At 42.3% G+C, this 18559-nt stretch overlaps 3 protein-coding genes and 1 long non-coding RNA gene across 8 annotated transcripts in view; 3 read left to right on the top strand and 1 right to left on the bottom strand.

Annotated features, from left to right (window-relative positions):
• Nucleotides 1-6966, top strand: part of tnrc6c1 (trinucleotide repeat containing adaptor 6C1) — a 34431-nt gene extending 27465 nt beyond the window's left edge. For 2 of the 5 annotated variants that reach the window (XM_077618256.1, XM_077618260.1), the window contains 5 exons: nt 169-279; nt 1141-1359; nt 1630-1754; nt 1837-1976; nt 2335-6966. In XM_077618256.1, the coding sequence (XP_077474382.1) occupies nt 169-279; nt 1141-1359; nt 1630-1754; nt 1837-1976; nt 2335-2701 (962 nt within the window). In that variant the 3' untranslated portion in view covers nt 2702-6966. The remainder of the gene's footprint in view (nt 1-168; nt 280-1140; nt 1360-1629; nt 1755-1836; nt 1977-2334) is intronic. The other 3 variants (XM_077618257.1, XM_077618259.1, XM_077618258.1) reach the window with 3 other exon arrangements.
• Nucleotides 6967-8951: 1985 nt separating this feature from the next.
• Nucleotides 8952-10899, bottom strand: LOC144088904 (uncharacterized). The gene is made up of 4 exons (XM_077619635.1): nt 10812-10899; nt 10395-10745; nt 9358-9464; nt 8952-9292 (listed from the first exon to the last, which is right to left on the bottom strand). Exons 1-4 carry the CDS (start codon nt 10858-10860, stop codon nt 9086-9088), a joined length of 714 nt encoding a protein of 237 aa, XP_077475761.1. The 5' UTR covers nt 10861-10899; the 3' UTR covers nt 8952-9085.
• An 840-nt stretch (nt 10900-11739) lies between these two features.
• On the top strand, nt 11740-14915 carry zp3e (zona pellucida glycoprotein 3e). The gene is made up of 10 exons (XM_077619660.1): nt 11740-12166; nt 12649-12764; nt 12832-12935; nt 13001-13175; nt 13252-13369; nt 13442-13524; nt 14151-14299; nt 14369-14524; nt 14590-14691; nt 14746-14915. Exons 1-10 carry the CDS (start codon nt 11813-11815, stop codon nt 14895-14897), a joined length of 1509 nt encoding a protein of 502 aa, XP_077475786.1. The 5' UTR covers nt 11740-11812; the 3' UTR covers nt 14898-14915.
• Nucleotides 14916-15168: 253 nt separating this feature from the next.
• LOC144088920 (uncharacterized) lies at nt 15169-18548 on the top strand. Its single transcript, XR_013304961.1, has 5 exons — nt 15169-15348; nt 16591-16747; nt 16938-17023; nt 18301-18415; nt 18477-18548. It is a non-coding gene; the product is annotated as an uncharacterized LOC144088920 (long non-coding RNA).
• Nucleotides 18549-18559: the final 11 nt, after the last annotated feature.

Below are 18559 nucleotides of genomic sequence, written 5' to 3'. Positions count from 1 at the left end.
GTCCACTTTTCTGCTTAAATCTGCTTCTCCAATCATTGTTTGTAGCACTCTTGAATTCTCTTCTGTTCCGATTCTTATCATTTCTTGTTCATTTTTCTTTTTTTTTTTTTCTTTTCATTTCCTCTCTGCTATCTTCCCTTATTTGTTTGTCGGCTGCCACGGGCTCAGGCTCTTCTCCCACTTCATCTCAGAACGAGGCTCTGCCTCCCTCCTCTGATTGGTCAGTCAGTGCCTACACTAGTTCATTCAGTCTGTCCTCCCCGGAGACAGACGATGCAGGTACATGGCTCATGGATAACCCCCCTTTCTTTCCTTTCCCCCCTGTTTGCGGTGATTAAACTGCCGCGGATCAATGTTATCCTTTCCTTTCCCTCTTTTTTCCCGTAACACCACGAGCCCCAGCGTCCACTGGAGAGCACCCCCGACCTGCCTGTCCAGTCATTTCACCCGATTTAAATAGGTCTCCTTAAAGCTTCCATCCTGACAGCTCACCTCTGTTGCAGTGCATAGCCCCTGTGGTTTTGGTGATCCTCCCTTCTACCCGTGCATGGGAAATGGGGAAAGAATAACTGTGGCATTTAACCTACCAATCTGTTTCGTTTTAAGTCGTTTTTAGTGTGCATGTAAAATGGGTAAGTTTAATACCCTATTTTTGGAATTATAAGTCGCACCACCCAAAGAAAACACGAAAAAAATCATTATATAAGTCGCATTGGAGTGTAAGTCTCTTTTTTTTTTTTTTTTTTTTTCGGGGAAACCACAAGCACGTGCGTTTAGGTATCAATAGTAACATGAAAAACAAAAGGCTAAACAGGAATTTGTTAGCATTAAGGTTTTTCAGATAACTAAAGCTTTTTTTTTTTTTTTAAATCAACATAACAGGCTGTCAGTGGTCAGAATAACAAATATATATGAGTATTGGTCGCAGGCCCAGCCAAACTGTGGAAAAAAAGTGCGGCTTATAGTCCGGAAAATGCAGTACGTCCACGACTGAAAAGGCATCGTTGACTTGTGGTTTTGTTTGAAAATGCATGGAAATAAAGATATTTTGATGATGTACTGAACTTTGGTGGCTGGCTCTGTTGAGCTTTTTCTTCACTTATTCACTTAGTGCTCTGGCGCCAACTTGTGTTCATCCAGGTAAACTGTCCGAGATGAAATCCACTTGGTCTCCAGGTCCAATCTCCCACAGTCAAGCCTCTCTATCCCACGACATGTGGAAGGTTCCTCAGGGACCCCGAAGCAGCTCCACAGCCCCTTCCCGCCCCCCGCCTGGCCTCACCCACAGCAAGCCGTCCTCAACGTGGGGGGGCAACTCGCTTGGTCTATCTCAAGGCTGGAGTAGCTCTTACACCACGGGTAAGTCCCACATGGCCTGCAAATAATACATTTTCTGCATTTGACAAGGTTAGACCTCCAATCTATTAAAAAAAAATGGATTGGACGTCTTCTTTTGACAAACCCATTTAAATTCACAGCAGGATGATAAAAGGGCCCACCTCATCGTCAAAGCCACTTGAGCATGCCTGTAATAGATAAATGAATATTCTAATTGCATTAAATGTTGTATTCTACTGTTTAAACAAAAAGGTATTACATGTATTTTTCGCAACTGTCTTTCACATGAAGGTCGAGGTCGTTCATATTTGTCCTCTGAAGTCTTCCACTATCCTTCTGCAGCAGGAACCACGTGGAGTACAGACAGCTCCAGCAGGACAAGTAGTTGGCTGGTTCTGAGGAACCTGACTCCACAGGTCAGAAGATACAGCGATCCTGCTAACGCTTCACGCCAGCTCCTTGTCCCCGGCGCGCCGCTAACCTCCCTCTCTCTCGCAGATTGACGGTTCGACTCTGCGCACGCTGTGCATGCAACACGGGCCTCTCATCACATTCCACCTCAACCTGACGCAGGGCAACGCCGTGGTCCGTTACAGCTCCAAGGACGAAGCCGCCAAGGCTCAAAAGTCCCTGCACATGTATGTATTTGCGGTACTCGGACGTTTGGTCGCCCGGACGTTTGGTCGCCCGGACGTTTGGTCGCCCGGACGTTTGGTCGCCCGGACGTTTGGTCGCACGGACGGTTGGTCGCCCGGACGTTTGGTCGCCAGACGTTTGACAACATGACAGAGAGTTTACTGTTGAAACCAGCTCTCAAAATTATATTCATGAGAGAGAGAGTTTAATATCTAAATATCTACTGTTGAAACCAGCTCTCAAAATTATATTCACCCGGGCGACCAAACATCCAGCGACCAACGGTCACGGTATATGCGCTCCCCCCGCCCCCCGGCCAATCCTCCTCGTCTTTTCATTCGCCTCCATTTTTCTCATCAGGTGCGTGCTCGGGAACACCACCATTCTCGCCGAGTTTGCCGGAGAAGAAGAAGTCAATCGCTTCTTTGCACAGGGCCAGTCGCTCGGCGGGACGACCAGTTGGCAAGCCACTCCGGGCGCCAATCAGAGCAGGATGGGCGCCTCCGGCTCGGCGACAGGTCACCCCATGGGCCACGCGCCCCACTGGAACAACAACAACAACGGCGGCGGAGGCGCCAAGGCCGGCGGGGAGCTGCTGTGGGGTGGCGTGCAGCAGTACTCCAGCCTGTGGGGCCCCCCTAGTGGAGAGGATACTCGAGTCATGGGGAGTCCCAGCCCCATCAATACGCTGCTGCCTGGAGACCTGCTGAGCGGGGAGTCCATGTAGGACAAGGGAGCCCAAACCTTGCAAAATCAAAATGGAGATAATCAGCACGGGAGTAACCAACGAGGCGAGAGGAATCCAAGTCCTCCTCGCCTTTTTCTACTCCACTTGTTTTTTTTTTTTTTTTGGTTAAACATTGAGGAAGATGTCTTTCGTTGATTTAAAGAGACACTTTTTACAGGAGCGAACTCGCAGAGTGAAACGCGTACTCGTGACGGCACAGTGACCCGCCTTTTGACTCTTGCCTTTCGGGGGGCAATCGTAACTGCACCTCAGAGACCCGTGAGAAGGCGTCATTCCCAAAGTTTAAAAGAAAAGGAGGAAGAAAAAAAAAGAGAAAAAAAAAGAAAAAAATCAAAGCGCTGGTTGGACCCTTCGCCCGTTTCCGGACTGTCAGCACTAATATTGGCCTTAACCTCGTTCCCACCCCGCCTCGCTTCCCTCGCTCACCCTAAAACTAGGTGAAGGCGCGTACGGACCCTCATCTCTGAGCCAGTGAAAGTCAAGCCGAGAGTACACGCTAACGGAAACCGCCGCGGCTCACGTCTTCAAACAGCGGGGAGCCTCACACAGGCGCTCTCAAAAGGAACAATGCAACTCTCTTCGCCTTGTTCAAGCCATTTACTTTTGTAGTGCTTTTTCTTTTCATTCTCGAACCATCGCAAACCAATTTAAGAGAAGCGTTCATTCAGACGTGTTCACCGGAGACTGGAAGGAGGGGGAGGCGGGTTATGGGGGTGTCTCGCGTGTCCAACTGGATACGTGACGGACATAGAAAATGAACCACTGCTATTAGCGCCGAGCTGTAACGCCAACGAAAAAGAAAAGAAAAAAAACACTTTGGATGCACTTCAACTTGCAGTTTGGCCATTTCACTGCACCTCAAGACAGGAAGAAGGTATGCGCTCTTTGCTCCCCCCCAGCCGTGCCCCCCTTTTTGCCACAAAGCAACCATTTTGAAGCGACGTGCAATATAAACCACAACGGACTGTACCGTCCACGCTCCCTTACGGATGGAGAACTACAAAATAACTCCTACTACATGACCTGCGCCACCACAGACTATAACTGCCACTAAAAACTCTTGACCCCCTCGAGGTGTGTGTGTGTGAATGTGTGTGTATACATGTGTGAGCTCAGGAGAGTAGCAAGCGAGTCTGTCTGATGTTCTAGAACATTACTTAAAGCACTTCTCAGCAGGCGACAAGTGTGTGTCTGTGTGTCTGCGTGTGTGTGTGAGAAGGCGTAAAACCAAAATGAAAGGAGCTTCTATTTTTATTTTCCCCCCCTCTTTTGCCCAAATGAAGGGTATTGGAAACGAATGAAGTCCACGTGAAAGGCCTGGTCTCTAATAGCACTTAACAGGAGCATCCCCAGCCCACTTCGCCTACGCTGAGCCCCCCCCCTCAACCACTTCATTGCCGAGATGGTGAAAAGTACAAGCAACACTGGCATGGAAAGTGACTCCTCTGGTTTCATCCTACTTGACTTCATGGGGGCCCAGAATGAACATGGTAGCAAAAATGATGATATGGTGGGAGGGAGCCAGAAAACACCCTCTTGCCATGTTTTTTTTTTTTCTTCAAATAGAAGCCTTGTTTCCCAGAGAGGCATGTCCCACTCGCGTCATTGGAGGCCTGCCATCGTCCCGGCGTGGCCGCTGAGTGCCTGCCTGCTTGCGGGAGGGGGCACCGCCTTCCGCAAGCAGACCTCACCCCACCCCCCCTCCCGACGCCGCACCCGATTTCCCTTTCTCTTCCTCCGGGCCCAAAACGCCTCACCTGTATTCAACGAAATACTACTATCCTTCTTCTACTACTACTACTACTACATCAACAACTACAATGACTACTGCTGCCCTCAGCAAACTCCACTTCCACTCTTGAGATTGGAGCCGTTTTGTTGTTCTCATGTGACAGTCCATATTTGCTGTTGGTGTTTTTATCATTGCTGATTTATGATATCATAGCTTTATGCAGTGTTAAGCCCATTTGAAACGGACCACCCGTAAACACAGGAGCCCGCTTGGTCTGGCCGTCCGGGGGGGGGGGCACTCCCTCAGCATCGGACTCGCACACACACTCACACACATACACACTGGTGCTTTGTTTCACTTCTGGGAGCACTCAGTTCCACTTGGAGCCACCTCCACTGAGACGCAGCCTTCCATTTCTATGCAAAGAACAAGGAGGTGTGAACTCGCAGCCATCGCCCCCGAACCCATCGACCCACCCACCCGTCCGCCAAAACGTTACCACTCCACTTGCCACCTTTACTACCAAGGCAGCTTCCCGTCAACTACAAAAAAAATCCCACCCGGACACCCGTTCTCACCCGTTTTCTTCAGTCTCGTGCCAACTGACATCCAAATAACCGTGATCATGTGATGACACCTCCTCGCCAGGCAGGAGGAGGATCAGGAGGAGGCCCAGCTGCTTTTTTTTTTGTCTTTTCACCATTTAAGGAGGAGGCGGTTACATGTCCGTGTACTGTTTAAGGTTCACACCGGGTTTATCTCTTTTAAAAACCAAAAACAGAATCCTCATTCTTTACAAAAATATATATATATACGAAAACTCCAAAAGTTTTAGAGCTGTGCACATTTCAAAACCGAGGCGCGCGACGTCCTGTTTTCCCGCAATCTGTCGCCTTGTCAAAGTCACGTTGGAGCACTTTGAACCTCCAGCCTGAAGGTGGCGCCAGCTTGGAACAGGAACACAACTCCAGTTCGGTACCAAGTCTTAATTTGTATTTTATTTTTTGCTCTCTCTCTCTTCCTGAGTCACTTTTTTTTTTGAATTATCATTCAACAAAACAATCACTAATGCCTGTGTTGTTGGTTTTGTTTGTTTGTTTGTGTGCATTGACTCCACTCTGGACTTGAATCACGGAATTGGTTAAGTCGGACGTCAAATGCGCTCATCTGTTCCTTTTATTTTATTATTATAATTTGTTTTGCATGAACTTCAAGGCAACTGGAACAAAAACAATGCGTTTCAATCATGGATCAGTCAAGGGGGTCCTAAAAAAAAAGGAAGAGTTGCATAAGCAAAGCTCCATTTGAAGCTGACGTGGGCAAACTTTTCAGTTTTTATACAAGTCCTGCAAGGGATTAGAGAAGATTTAAGAAAAAAATGTTTATCTATTAGGAGCATTAGTGGGCTTTTCTAAGAGTTTTTATTTCTTCTTAGAGCGACATGGTGGAAAAGAACATTTTCACAGGGTTCCCGACCCCTACTTTTAAAACAAAATTCCCTGGGTTGAATATGCACACGATAGTTTTTACACATCACTGGCATCTGTGTATGTGTGTGTGGGTGTGTGTGTCTAATTGTGTAGGTGCGTATGTGTGTGTGTGTTAGTCCCATGCACCCTCCCTAGCATTGACAAGATCATAAACATATCAGACGAGTACAAAAATAATGAAAACAAATACTTGAATCAAAAGAAGCGCCAATAATGTAATGTGAACACATTTTCTAGTTCTTTTTGTTTCCAATTCAAGAAATGTTGAAAAAGGATTGACTTTGAAAAGGCAAAATAAACGTGCGTGCGCTTGTGTGGGTGTGTGTGTGGGTATGTTTGCGCAAAGCTGCTCGTACCGTGCGTGCGCGTGTGAATGCGAGCGAGTGTGAGGGCCATTTTTGTTGGTTTTTATTTTCCAACTCAGTATTGTTGTGACTTTAGCCTCTATAGCGTTGCACTGAGTGTCCTCATCCAGCTAAACCCAACGACATGACACAAGTACCGAAGGGGGACAGTTCACGTGTACGTGTTTACTCAAGGACTAAAAGAATACTACGTGTGTGTGTGTGTGTTTTGTTTTTAAAATGTAATGTTTATCTACCTTTAGTGGCTTTCATTGTGGACAAGAATCCGAGGAAAGTATGGATCGTATTCGAGTATTGCACCAGTTTTTCAGACTGCGAGGTGTGCCGGAAAAAAAGGACGGGAATGTTAAGTCGTTTGGTTTTTTCGGAATATATCTTTTTTGTGTACCTGCCCGATCCTGGAAAATTTCCGGCACATCACGTATAAACCTCAAAGAAATAAAAATATTAAAAAAGAGAAAAAAAATGATTAAAAAAAATGAAAAAAGACCAAAAAAAGTACTTTTTGACCGACCTGTGGCCATCGATGTTTTGGGGGTAGAAGGACTTTTGCTGTCTGAGGTGCCTACCTTTATTTTTACTTTTATTTTTAATCTCTCTCTTCTCACACTCATTTCATTGTACCTGCCAGGCCGCTGACAGTTTACAAAATACTTGTTTCCCTCTGGAGTTCCAAAATAATTAAAATGATGGAATGTCAGGGAGAAGTGAGTATTAGGGGGAGGGGTTTAAAAAATGTTAACAAAAAAACAAAAAAAAGGACAAATGCTTCCATTTTTGCAAAGTGCAACACAGAAAGATTTTTTTCTCGTGTTACTTTAAGAACTCTGGGATCGAACAGTGTTGTTTCGTTCTGTTTCTGTCGGACTTATCTGAAAGCCTGTATGTTTTGTGTTGATTCTATATATTTTTACTTTATACAAAAGACAATAAGAAACTTCAAAAAAAAAAAACATTAAAAAAGACAATTGCTCACTATCTTGCACACATGAAAAAGTGGATGGCGACTCAGGAAGGCCAGGTTTCCAGAGTACCAAGTCCACATCATTTTTAATGTACATTTATTTGTATGACGAATATAATGACGACTCATCTAAGCACTGAAAGTTATGGATTTGAGAAAGAGGAAGCAAATACCTGTCGTTTTGAAATCCGTAGCAGTTACGTAATAACCAAATAATGGACTTTAAATGAATATGGAGTGCTTTATATATAGTATATATCAAATCTATATATTAAAATTGCTTTACATTTCAAAACAAAAAAATGTGGATTGTTTCAAAAAAAGATTGAGGAAGACAGTGAATACGATGCAAAATGCTGTTTAGTTGTTTTTTTTTTCTTGAGGTCCCATCCTGACTGAATCAGGAGCGTCGTGCATTATTCTCTTACCTTTTTATCGTGTGCGGCTCGTGAAAAGATGATTTTTTTTTTTTAATATTAGTCGAAGCGTTGAGATGTGAAAACGAGGAGCTGGTTGTGAAGGAACACGAAACTATGCACAAAGTGTGGGATGAGTAGAGGACGTGGCGAGTTCATGGCCTGATTTATTGCAGGGGTTTTCATGGGTGGGGGGTGGGTGGGGGTCCACTCTTGTGTTTTTGTGTGTTTGTCCCCTGATTCCGATCAACCTAGCGTTACATTCGCCATGCTGTGTATTTCTGAAAACCAATGAGCGTCTCACTCTTTAGCACTGTGGGATTCCAGCCTGTCACCCTTGGGGGTCTTTGTTTTTTTTAATTTTTCAGGGTGGTATCAGCAGATGTTTGGAGTCAGGGCTGCTTTTTTTTGGGGGGGGGGGGGGGGTTAAGAAAAAGAAACATGTCTGTACTGAGATTTTAAGATTTTCAAAGTCAGTGGCTTGTAATGTTTGATTTTGATTTTTCTCTCTGTATATCTTTCTCCTCATAGAATGTGATTGTTCAAATGACATGCACCGAAAAACAAATGTTTTCATGAACTTATGGAGCTTCTTTCAGATATTAATAAAATAGCAATTTTTTTTCTCAGCTGTTTATGAAGACACGTCGTCTTTGTGAGACTTCAATCGTGTGCATCTTCTTCGCAGTTGCTGGTGAGGAAAGTTTCAAATATATCCTTTTATAAAAAGTATAATATTTTGCTATTAATATTTAAGTACAGTATGTATTTTAATTAATGTTTATTTATTTTTTAAATCAATCTAAGATTTAACAGATATAGACAAATTGCCTTCTTTTCCGCTATTTGCATGTCAAAAGTATTAACCCGTTTCTTCCTTGCTCTTTATTATTATTTAGAAATAGGATAGGCACCAGCACCCCTGGTGACCCTTGTGAGGATAAGCGGTTCAGAAAATGAATGAATAATACTGTATATTGGTATGCAATGCACCATCCAAAATATAACTACAAATATGTTCTCCCATTTTCTTATAATTTCATTTTATAGTTTAATTTTGGTGTATAACTTTTTCAAGGCCCTTTTTAGACAAAATTTGTCCTTTCTAATTTGACAACATTACGTACTTAATCATTCATACCATTTAAAAAATGTTTGAAATTAATTTAATCGTAACTCATTAACAGTTACTTAACTGTAGTTACGTCAGTAATATTCTATTTTATTGTCATTAATACCCCCCCAAAATCCAATATTTAATGAACACCAAAAGAATGATAGTCTAAGTGAAATCCTCGGTGGGCCGAATATGGGCTCCCTTCATTAGGTCTACTATTCAAAGGTCTTAAAAATGCCCCCCACCCATCCAGACCAATCGCCTGTGTCCGATTTCTATTCAAGCTCTGAGGGTAATTTGTCTGGGGCAAGCATAGGTATTGTCCTGCGTTTGCCGCACCACCGTTTTCGCATACAATGGAGAGAAGACCTCCTCCAGGGCTTCCTGTCTGTCACGCGGGACGTCAGCGTTTTGCTGCTTCCTGGTCATTTCCTCGTAGATCTGAACGGCAGCTGGGCCGGTGGGAGGGCGCCGCCACACCTTCACCTGAAAGGCAACCAAGAATGAACTTATCGATTGGTTTGTTTTCACTTGTATTCAGGCCCACTCACACATTCTTGCGTGGCCAGCCCCAGGAGCGTGATCAGAAGGAGGCCTATCGTGGAAATGATGGTCTTGAGAAGTAGGGGGTAGCTGGAAGAGCACTGGCATGGTTTCACTGCACAAACAAGCACAATGGAAAAAAGGTAAACGCTGATTTCTACAGCAGGGTGGTCTGTCAAACTCAGTTTGGTTCGTTAACGACGACTAAAATCTCATGTGAACCAGACCCGTTTATTTTTGCCCCAAAAAGTGAACTTACTGGCCGCTATTGATGCCGCTAGACGTCCAATCCATTGTGACGTTTAAGTGAATTGGACATCTATCATGGTCAATGGCGGGCAGTGAGTCATGTTGGGGTTACTTCTTTGTCATTTTAAGGTACTTAAAGCTAGTAAGCGCCTGACACGGAGAACATCCCCCGCGGGCCGGATCTGCCCCCCTATGGGTGCCACTTCCAGCCCACGGGCCGTAGGTTTAACACATATTTGGATTTTTTTTTTATTGATAAAAAAAAGTTGGCAAAATTACGACGCCTTAAATTTGTGGTAGGCGGTATATGTTTGATTGACATATTCATGAAATGAGTTTTGAATCGGAACTTGGGATGTCTGTATTTATACATTTATATTTATGTTTACGAAATATGAGCTTCAGTTTTAACCGTGCACGATTCGGGTACGTCATAAGACCATTTAATAAATGGATTAAAAGCCCTGAATATTCAGTTTTTATAGATCTAAAACAATGTTTATTTTAGCTTTTTTTTTTATATTTTTTGATTTTACAAAATGATTTTTGAACTAAAAACACAGAAAAAATTTATTAAAAATTTACAATTATTGATTTAAAAGGGGGAAAATCAGGAAATTTAATATACATCTATACTTTTCATTTTAATTTGATCCTAAAACAGAAAGTCGGCACTCATGATTTACTTTCTTGGGCCACACAAAATGATGCGGCGGGCCAGATATGGCCCCTGGGCCGCTACTTTGACACATATGGTCTATGCAAACGAACCAAAAGTTGTGTATAAATGACATACCGGGGCTGGCAACCAGAAGAAAGACTTGGCGCGTGAGAGCAATGTGCCGTGAGCCGTTGTCTCGCTTTTCGCACGCGTACAGCCCCGAGTCGCCTGGCTGCAACTGCGCCAACGTGACCTTGACCCCCGAGGCGCCGCCGACTCCGGACAACCTCAAGCGCCGTTCGTAGTCGGGGTCCAGCCTGAGCTCGCCGTGGAGCCCCGGGTCCAAAGACAGCAGGGTGGTCTGAGATGGGCCTCGGCGGTGATACAGGCGGATGCTGGTGGGGCCGCCGTGATCCTCGGGCGGAGGACATGAGAGCTCCAGAGTCTGATTCTCTTCCAGCTGCATAAAGGTCACGCTTGTGTCGCCTTCGCAAAGGAAAAAATAGACACAATAAGTTAAAAAATAAATATAAATACATACTTCATTCTTACTTTTGATGAGTCGAAAAGCGACAATGACAAACACGAAGCTGAGCCTCATCCTGGTGTTCTAGCGGTCGTACAATAAGTAGCACACAATGAGTTTCTGACTATTTCCTGCACCCACTTTGTTGTTCTTGGCCACAAAGCAGGCAGGAAGAAGCATCACAGCCGCAAGATTGCCGCTTCTTCTTACTTTTCGAAGTTGTTTGTCCTCTTTCAACTGCATATTGTTCAAACTTCTTAAATTTTGGACTACAAGGGTTTGGCGTCCACTTATGATGTGGACAGCATTTTTCTCAGAAACGACATCATGTAAAAAGATAATTCTTTGTTTCTTACACTCATTGGGTCCCAATAAGCTTAAAAATCAAAGAAAATAAAAATTGCATGAGTCTGGGTCTTAGGAGGTTAAAGGCAGCCAATGATTAGAAATAAAAATATCCCCAAATTAATAGCCTTTAATGACATGCAAACAAAAGTTACATTTATATGTTAAAATTTGTTCAATGCAAGGGGGGGAAAACAACTTTAGCTTGTTACTGTTCCAGTGTATTTCTGTTTTTTTTAAATATATTTTAATTTGATCCACTTAATTATTATTAACATTGCATTAATTTATGAATGTATGCATGACTATGAAAGATTATTAACATTGCAATTATTATCATTACTTAAAAACTATATAGTATTCTAATAATTGCAAATCTTTTTTTTCAAATGACCAAAATTTAACAAGCCTACATATGATTATACAATTTTTGCACTTTAAAAAAAGCCTTACTATATATACGGTCATTTTTTAACAAATAAAAGACGAAACTAACACTCCACAGATTAGCCAGTTAATTGAAGCATTATGTCATCAGGTAATAAGAGGACTCAGGTGTGCCTTGAGGTCACATGATTGGCCGGCCAGCCAATAAAAACCTCAACTGTCTGTCACACTAGCAGGCCTCAAAGGAGAAGGAACATTTGTGGTCTGGTTTGGTTCAGGAAATAGGCCCGCAGTGATGTTGGCTTTACTTTTTTTGCTCTTTCTCACGACGGCCGCCTCTCGGCTGGCCCCGGCAGGTCGCGGTTCCTTCTACACCCGACCGAATCGCCCAGATTACCAGCGCAAAGAAGCCAAAGCGCAACTTCTGGTAGAGCAGCGGCATCCCCTCAACACGGTTCGGGTGACCTGCCACCCGGACTCCCTGGAGATCCAGATCCAAGCGGACCTGTTCGACATAGGGATGCCCGTCCACAGCTACGAAGTACGCCTCGGGGTGGAACGTGTGGATGGCCCCTGCATCGCTGCCCCGTCTTCTGCCCAAGAGTACATGATTCTTGTTGGCCTGCTTGACTGTGGTACTAAATATTGGGTGAGCTCACAGTGCATGTTTCTCAATTAAGCCTGGCCACTTATTTTTATATGTGGAAAAGGCTCATCATATCTGGAAGTATAAATACCAATCTCCATCTGGTGTTCACTTATTTCTTATAATTTTGAACTATTGATTCTCATTACTGGTGGGTGTAATCAATTCTATTTCTGAAATTGACTAATTATTTTTGTCTGCAAAGCATTTAAATGCTCCTTCACCATTTTAAGTATTGTTGACGCACATTTTACATTTTAGTTTTAGATGCACATTTGGGGCTTATAAACCTTTTTTTTAACCTATTTAAAAAAAATACTTGATGGTGAATTTATTTATTTTGTGTAGTGCAAATGTATTGCCATTTTTAGGACTGCTTGGACTCTTACCAGGATTCCTCCATTGAATTTCATGGCATGTCAATTTAAACCCAACTGGTCTAAACTCATTTTGACAGTCACATGCTCTCCTCTGATTCGTTGCAGATGAATGATGTGTCGCTGGTCTACACCAACCTGCTGATCTACACTCCGGCACCAACTCCAGATGGCCTGATCCGAATGGATGGGGCGGTTGTTCCAATTGAGTGTCACTATGCAAGGTGAGTCCTGGAAATGACTACAGTCTCGGGACTAAGCCTTTCTAATGTTGGACTGGCTGGTTTTCAGGCGCTACAGTCTTTCCAGTTCTTCCCTCACACCCACCTGGATCCCCTTCAAGTCGACACAAACTGAAGTGGAAACTCTGGACTTTAACCTCAGAATCATGACGGGTATGTCCGTTCTGGCTTCCTTTTTTAAAACCCTTGTCGGTTGCTTAACTCACATTTCTTGGCAGACGACTGGCAGCACGAGAGGGGAGCCAACGTGTACTACCTGGGAGAGCCCATTTCCATTGAGGCTACGGTTCGAGTGGGCCACCATGTCGGCCTGCGGGTCTTCCTGAGCAGCTGCGTGGCCACGCTGCAGCCTGACATCCAATCTTTGCCTAGATACGTCTTCATTGAGAACGGGCAAGTGCCAAAACGGAGTATTGTTTCACAAAGTGGCTTGTTTGCTAGATGCTGAAACCTTGCTGTTCTTGGACAGGTGCTTGTTGGATTCCAAACTTCAGGATTCCAAGTCTCGCTTCGTGGTGAGAACCCAAGACGACAAGCTGCAGTTTGTCATCGACGCTTTCAGGTTCCACGATGACGACCGAGGAGAGGTGACTCATTGTTATGTTTTGGAATGGCATCTGCCCAAATTGCATGACTTGAATGCCACTTTCCTACCACAGCTTTATGTCACATGCAACCTGAATGCGGTGCCAGTTCATGACACGGAGGCACCAAATAAAGCATGCACTTTTGTTAATGGAAGGTAAGCATTTAACCAGCTGCTCCACTCATTTTAAATTGAATTTTTTATTTTATTTTTGGGCTGCAACCAGATTGTATTTTTGTTCAAGTTTAATTTAGTTTTTAGTGACACTATTTTTTTTTCTGATGATACAGGGATTAATTTGGAAATGTGCAATGGCTTTGGTTGCTCAAATCACTTGACCTAGAGCCCATGTGTCAAATATGGCCCACCGCATCATTTTGTGTGGCCCGGGAAAGTCAATCATGAGTGCCGACTTTCTGTTTTAGGATTAAAATGAAGAGTATATGTATATTAAATTTCCCCCTTTTAAATCAATAATTGTAATTTTTTAATCTTTCTGTTTTTAGTTCAAAAATCATTTTGTATAATCTAAATGTATTTTAAAAAGGCTAAAATAAACATTGTTTTAGATCTATAAAAAAACTGAATATTCAGGGCTTTAATCCCTTTATAAAAAATCTAAATATCTAAAATGGTCTGGCCCACGTGAAATCAAGTTGACATTAAAGTGACCCGCAAACCAACCAGAGTCTGACACCCTTGACCTAGAGTTTTAAAGGTCAGAATTGTTGACTTTTGAAGCCATCACTGAAATTAATTCTGTATTGATAACGAATGTCTAGGTGGCGTTCTGCTGATGGCAACGACTACCTGTGTGGCTATTGTCAAAGCCGAAATGAAGCTGGGCAACCTCGCAGCAAGACCGCCAATTTTTCTCCTCGTGGTTTTGCCCAACCGGCGTCTCCTTGGAATAGCAGAGCTCCTGCGAGCGGTATATTAAAGATATCCCCTGTTGCAGTCTGTAACAATTAGTAACTCCCTATTGCTCAATGATTCCTAGGTTGGGAGCACCAGGCCAAATTGGGGCCCATGTTAGTCCTGCCCCATCAGGGAAGGTGGACCATTCCTGATGAGGAGCTGCCTCCAGTCCTCCAAAAGATCAACAGGCCAGCGTTGTACGGAAGCCAGTGGATGAGCGGCCTTGACTACTTGAAGGGTAATTTTGGCTATAGAGGAGCAGTGTGAGGTTCTTTTGCTTAAATAGTGGTTTTCTTGTTTTAGACTCAGCGATTGGGCAACTTCCTGGTCTGTTTACAGACGAGCAAAGCTCTGAAGATGACGACGCGTCCCTGGAGGATTCCTCACTTGAACACGATCATAATGGTAAACCTGACTTCTTGGAACATGAGAATGAATTTTCACTCTTTTCTGATCTAGATTCTGAAGAAACTGAACTTCTTGAACCATTGCCCACCCAACCAGAGGGTCCAATTTCCAATTCCACCGAGCCTGCTGAGAATTTGCCGGAGGTGGATGCTACCGCCTCCTACAACGTTACTAAAGCGACCCCTAATGACTCCAAGAAATAAAGAATTTCCTAATGAAAACTTTTGATGCAATCAAATGTTCTTTTCTTCTCACAAGGCCAATTGGACAATTTGATCTTAAAGCATTTAAAACATTGTGAAAGATGGTAAAGCATGCAAATCACATTTCATAGACCTAATATGACAACGCTTATAAAAAATGTGGGATAATCTGATGAATATATTTAATCATTTGACTTCTGGGAAATATTGGCCATCATTTCAGTCTATCCCACATCAGAAAACTTATGACTTTTTTTTTTTTTTTTTTTTCCTGGATGAACATTATCAAAATGTTTTCTATGCTTTAAGTACTGTATTTAATTGGTATAATTTCCATTGGCCTATGGTGAAGTTAAGACTTGAGTTTGACATCTTACAATTGGCCACTTTCTTGGGCTTCATTGGTTATGACTTGAAATCTGCCTTGTCTCGAATGCTACATTTAATCAAGGTACGTATTTGGAAATGTCATGCCCTTCACTAGCTTTTGTATTTTATTCTTTAAACCTAATTACTCTAAATTCTAAGCTCTTGACCAATGGAATAATGATTGCAGCATAACTAAATGTTTAAACAGCGGCGGTCCGTGAATTTCCTAGTGACGCCTTCAGCGAATCAATCCAACCCTCAAACTATTTTATGACTATAAAACCTCTACTGCAAGTACAGCCTACGACACATAAAATAATCATCAATAATAACCTCATACAATTGAAATATTATTTAGGAATATAGCCATATTTTACTCACCAAAAATCCTTTTTATCTGTACACAATATCCATCCTCCTTTCTTTCCTCCTTTTCTACCGCCATCGAAGCTAAAGCTAAAAGTCGAGCCTACCCTGTCGTATTTCTGGCAAACGTTTTTATTCAATTTAGTGCTGAAAATGTTCGTTCCCGGTTGTGACAGGCTTGCTTGCTTTGGAGTTGACCAACCTTTCTTAATGATGTCCAGCTTCTTTTTCTTGAAAAGTCCGTCTTGAGAATGGCTTTGACAGTAAATCCGTAAACAAATCCATTTCTTCTCCTTCAGCCATTGCGGGTTGACAAAACTGCTATTAAATCAACACAACAATATATTTGCTTGTGCAGCTCGCTCCAGGTACAGTTTGGTAACAAATAATGGCTGAAATGTGATTGGTTAAATGCTTCAATATGAAAACACATCTGGAAGCAGTGCAAACAGGGGAGAAAGCAATGAAAGGAAGCTAACAGACAATTTGGAATTATTTAATAAGTATTCATGGACAAAATATAATTAACATCAGTCTGTGATTCAGATATTTCTTAGGCCAGCAGAGAAGGCCTTGAAGGCCCTGACGGCACACCACTGCCAAGTATCATTTAAATGTCTAGAAGTAAAAAAACAAACACTAAAGTGCATGTCATCACAATATTCTTAATGTGCAATATACTGTATTTTAAAGGATTAAAGCCCAACCAAAAAGTATTTACAGCTCCCCCCACTGACTAATGCACGTTATGATGAAAACAATGAATTTTTTTTAAGTATGAAAGCCCAAGCAACACGTATTTACAGCCCCGCCCCCGCCCCACCCACTGACAAATGCATGTTATTATGAAAACAATGTATTTTTTAAGTATACATATGAAAGCCCAATCAACACGTATTTACAGCCCCGCCCCCGCCCCACCCATTGAGTAATGTTTTTGTGTGTCTATTTTTAATAGGCGTGGCTGAGATCAGAGTTCAAATAGCTGACGTCAAACCCCAAAATGGCTGATGAGCCAGGATGGCAGCACGGGCGTGCACTGCAGAGCAGCTCAAAAGTGACGATTTGCCGAAGAAAGCCTGACAAACTTCTCACAGGACGATGCAGCACATTCGGTACGTTGTCATTTGGGGATTTCGAAGCCCCAGTTGTCGTCTTAAGAGTGATTTTTGACGGTAGCATGATTTGTTGGCGTGGTGTAGCTCGACGTGTGTGCAGACAGCAAAATGTTTGCAAACAAATTGGCTACATTGCGTTACCGATCGCTCTTTGTTTAAAAAGAAATCATTCCATTGTGTGTTTCAGTCCCTCAACGAGCTCAGACTGCTGGGAAACATCAAGAATGTGGCCAAAACGACCAGAAAGGAGCAGCTTGTCGACGCCATAACAAAGTGAGTCATTTTTAAATAGTTCCGATTTTCTCTATCCGTGTAATATTTAAACGTCAGCGTTCAGTATTCAAGGCTTTGCGCAATTGGCTCGTTTTTCATCATAATACATTCAAATTTTGAATGAAAACACTAACTAGCTTGGTGTTTTTTTAATAGTAAAAACCTGTGGATAAGTCACTCACACAAATGCCATTAGTGGATGTGTAAGGAATAAACAGTAATCCCTCGATTATCGCGGTTAATGTAGACCAGACATGGCTGCTATAAATGAAAAACTAAAGTAGGGTCATCCCTATTGAATTTAATTTTTAAAAAAGTAATAGTGGCAAGTGTAGGAGTAGCTTCTGCTTGAGTTTCACATCTTTTTGAACTTACAAATAATAATCGAACATAGGCTTTGTCATCATCATTGACTTGAAAAAAGCCTAACTGTCATCATACCCAGATAACTGCGTATGACGAAATTGGTAATTGGTACAAAAAATTCTGCCATGTAGTGGAACTGTGCACTCAAATAGATTATATACTTTTACCCCGTTAACTTTCTTAAAGACCTCACGGCTTGGACCGTTTCATTTTTAGTTTTAATTTGGTTTTGACAAAACCCAAGTGAGACATTTATTCAACAATAGTGCAGGTGGCATTTTTGACTAATTTAAACATTTTTTTTCCTTGGCATAAGAGAAAAACAGAAGCTTTTTGGATATTTATTTTTTAAAGAATGAATGGATTTGAAATAATTGACTGAAAAACTCAAGGCAGAAGTAGGATTTATTTTATTTATTATTTTCATGTAATTTGTACCTTGTGGGCCCCTGTCCAGTGTGTTTTCTATAAAATACTATAGTGGCAAGTGAAGGAGTAGCTTCCGCTTGTGAGTTTCAATGTGGCTTTTCACATCTTTTTGAACTTACAAAAAAATCTGCCATGTATTCCCTATCTATTTGAGGGATTATTGTGCACTTAAATAAATTATATACTTTTACCCCCTTAACTTTCTTAAAGACCTCAGGGCTTGGACCTTTTCATTTTTAGTTTTAAATGTGATTTAGCAACCTAAGACAGTTATTCCACAATAGTGCAGGCATAATTTTTGACTCATTTAAACATAACATTTTTTTCCTTAGCATAAGAAGAGAAAAACCCTTTTGATGTTTTATAGAAAAAAAGCTAAATGTAGGAGTTTTTTTGTCAAATTTAGACTTAATTAGGCGCTAGTCTGTATTTGTTTTTATGTAACTTAATCTATTGTGCCTTGACCCCATTTTGTTTTCCAGAATTCCACCCAAGGAGGACAAGGTTTCCTGCCTATGTTGAGATAGGCCTACACACCCTCATTTCCAGGTGCTGGGTGTTATGCCAGAACCTCTCAAAAGTTTTTCAAAATAAAAGGTAAACCTTGCAAATGGGTTTTTACGTAACTTTGTGAATTGACCCCTTTTTTGTTTTCCAGAATTCCACCCAAGGGGGACAAGGTTTCCTGCCTATGTTGAGATAGGCTGACGCACCCCCTCATTCCTCGGTGTTACACCAGAA

Source organism: Stigmatopora argus, chromosome 14, assembly GCF_051989625.1.
Source record: "Stigmatopora argus isolate UIUO_Sarg chromosome 14, RoL_Sarg_1.0, whole genome shotgun sequence".
Classification (NCBI taxonomy): Eukaryota; Metazoa; Chordata; class Actinopteri; order Syngnathiformes; family Syngnathidae; genus Stigmatopora; species Stigmatopora argus.
This window is presented reverse-complemented; position numbering and strand designations above follow the sequence as displayed.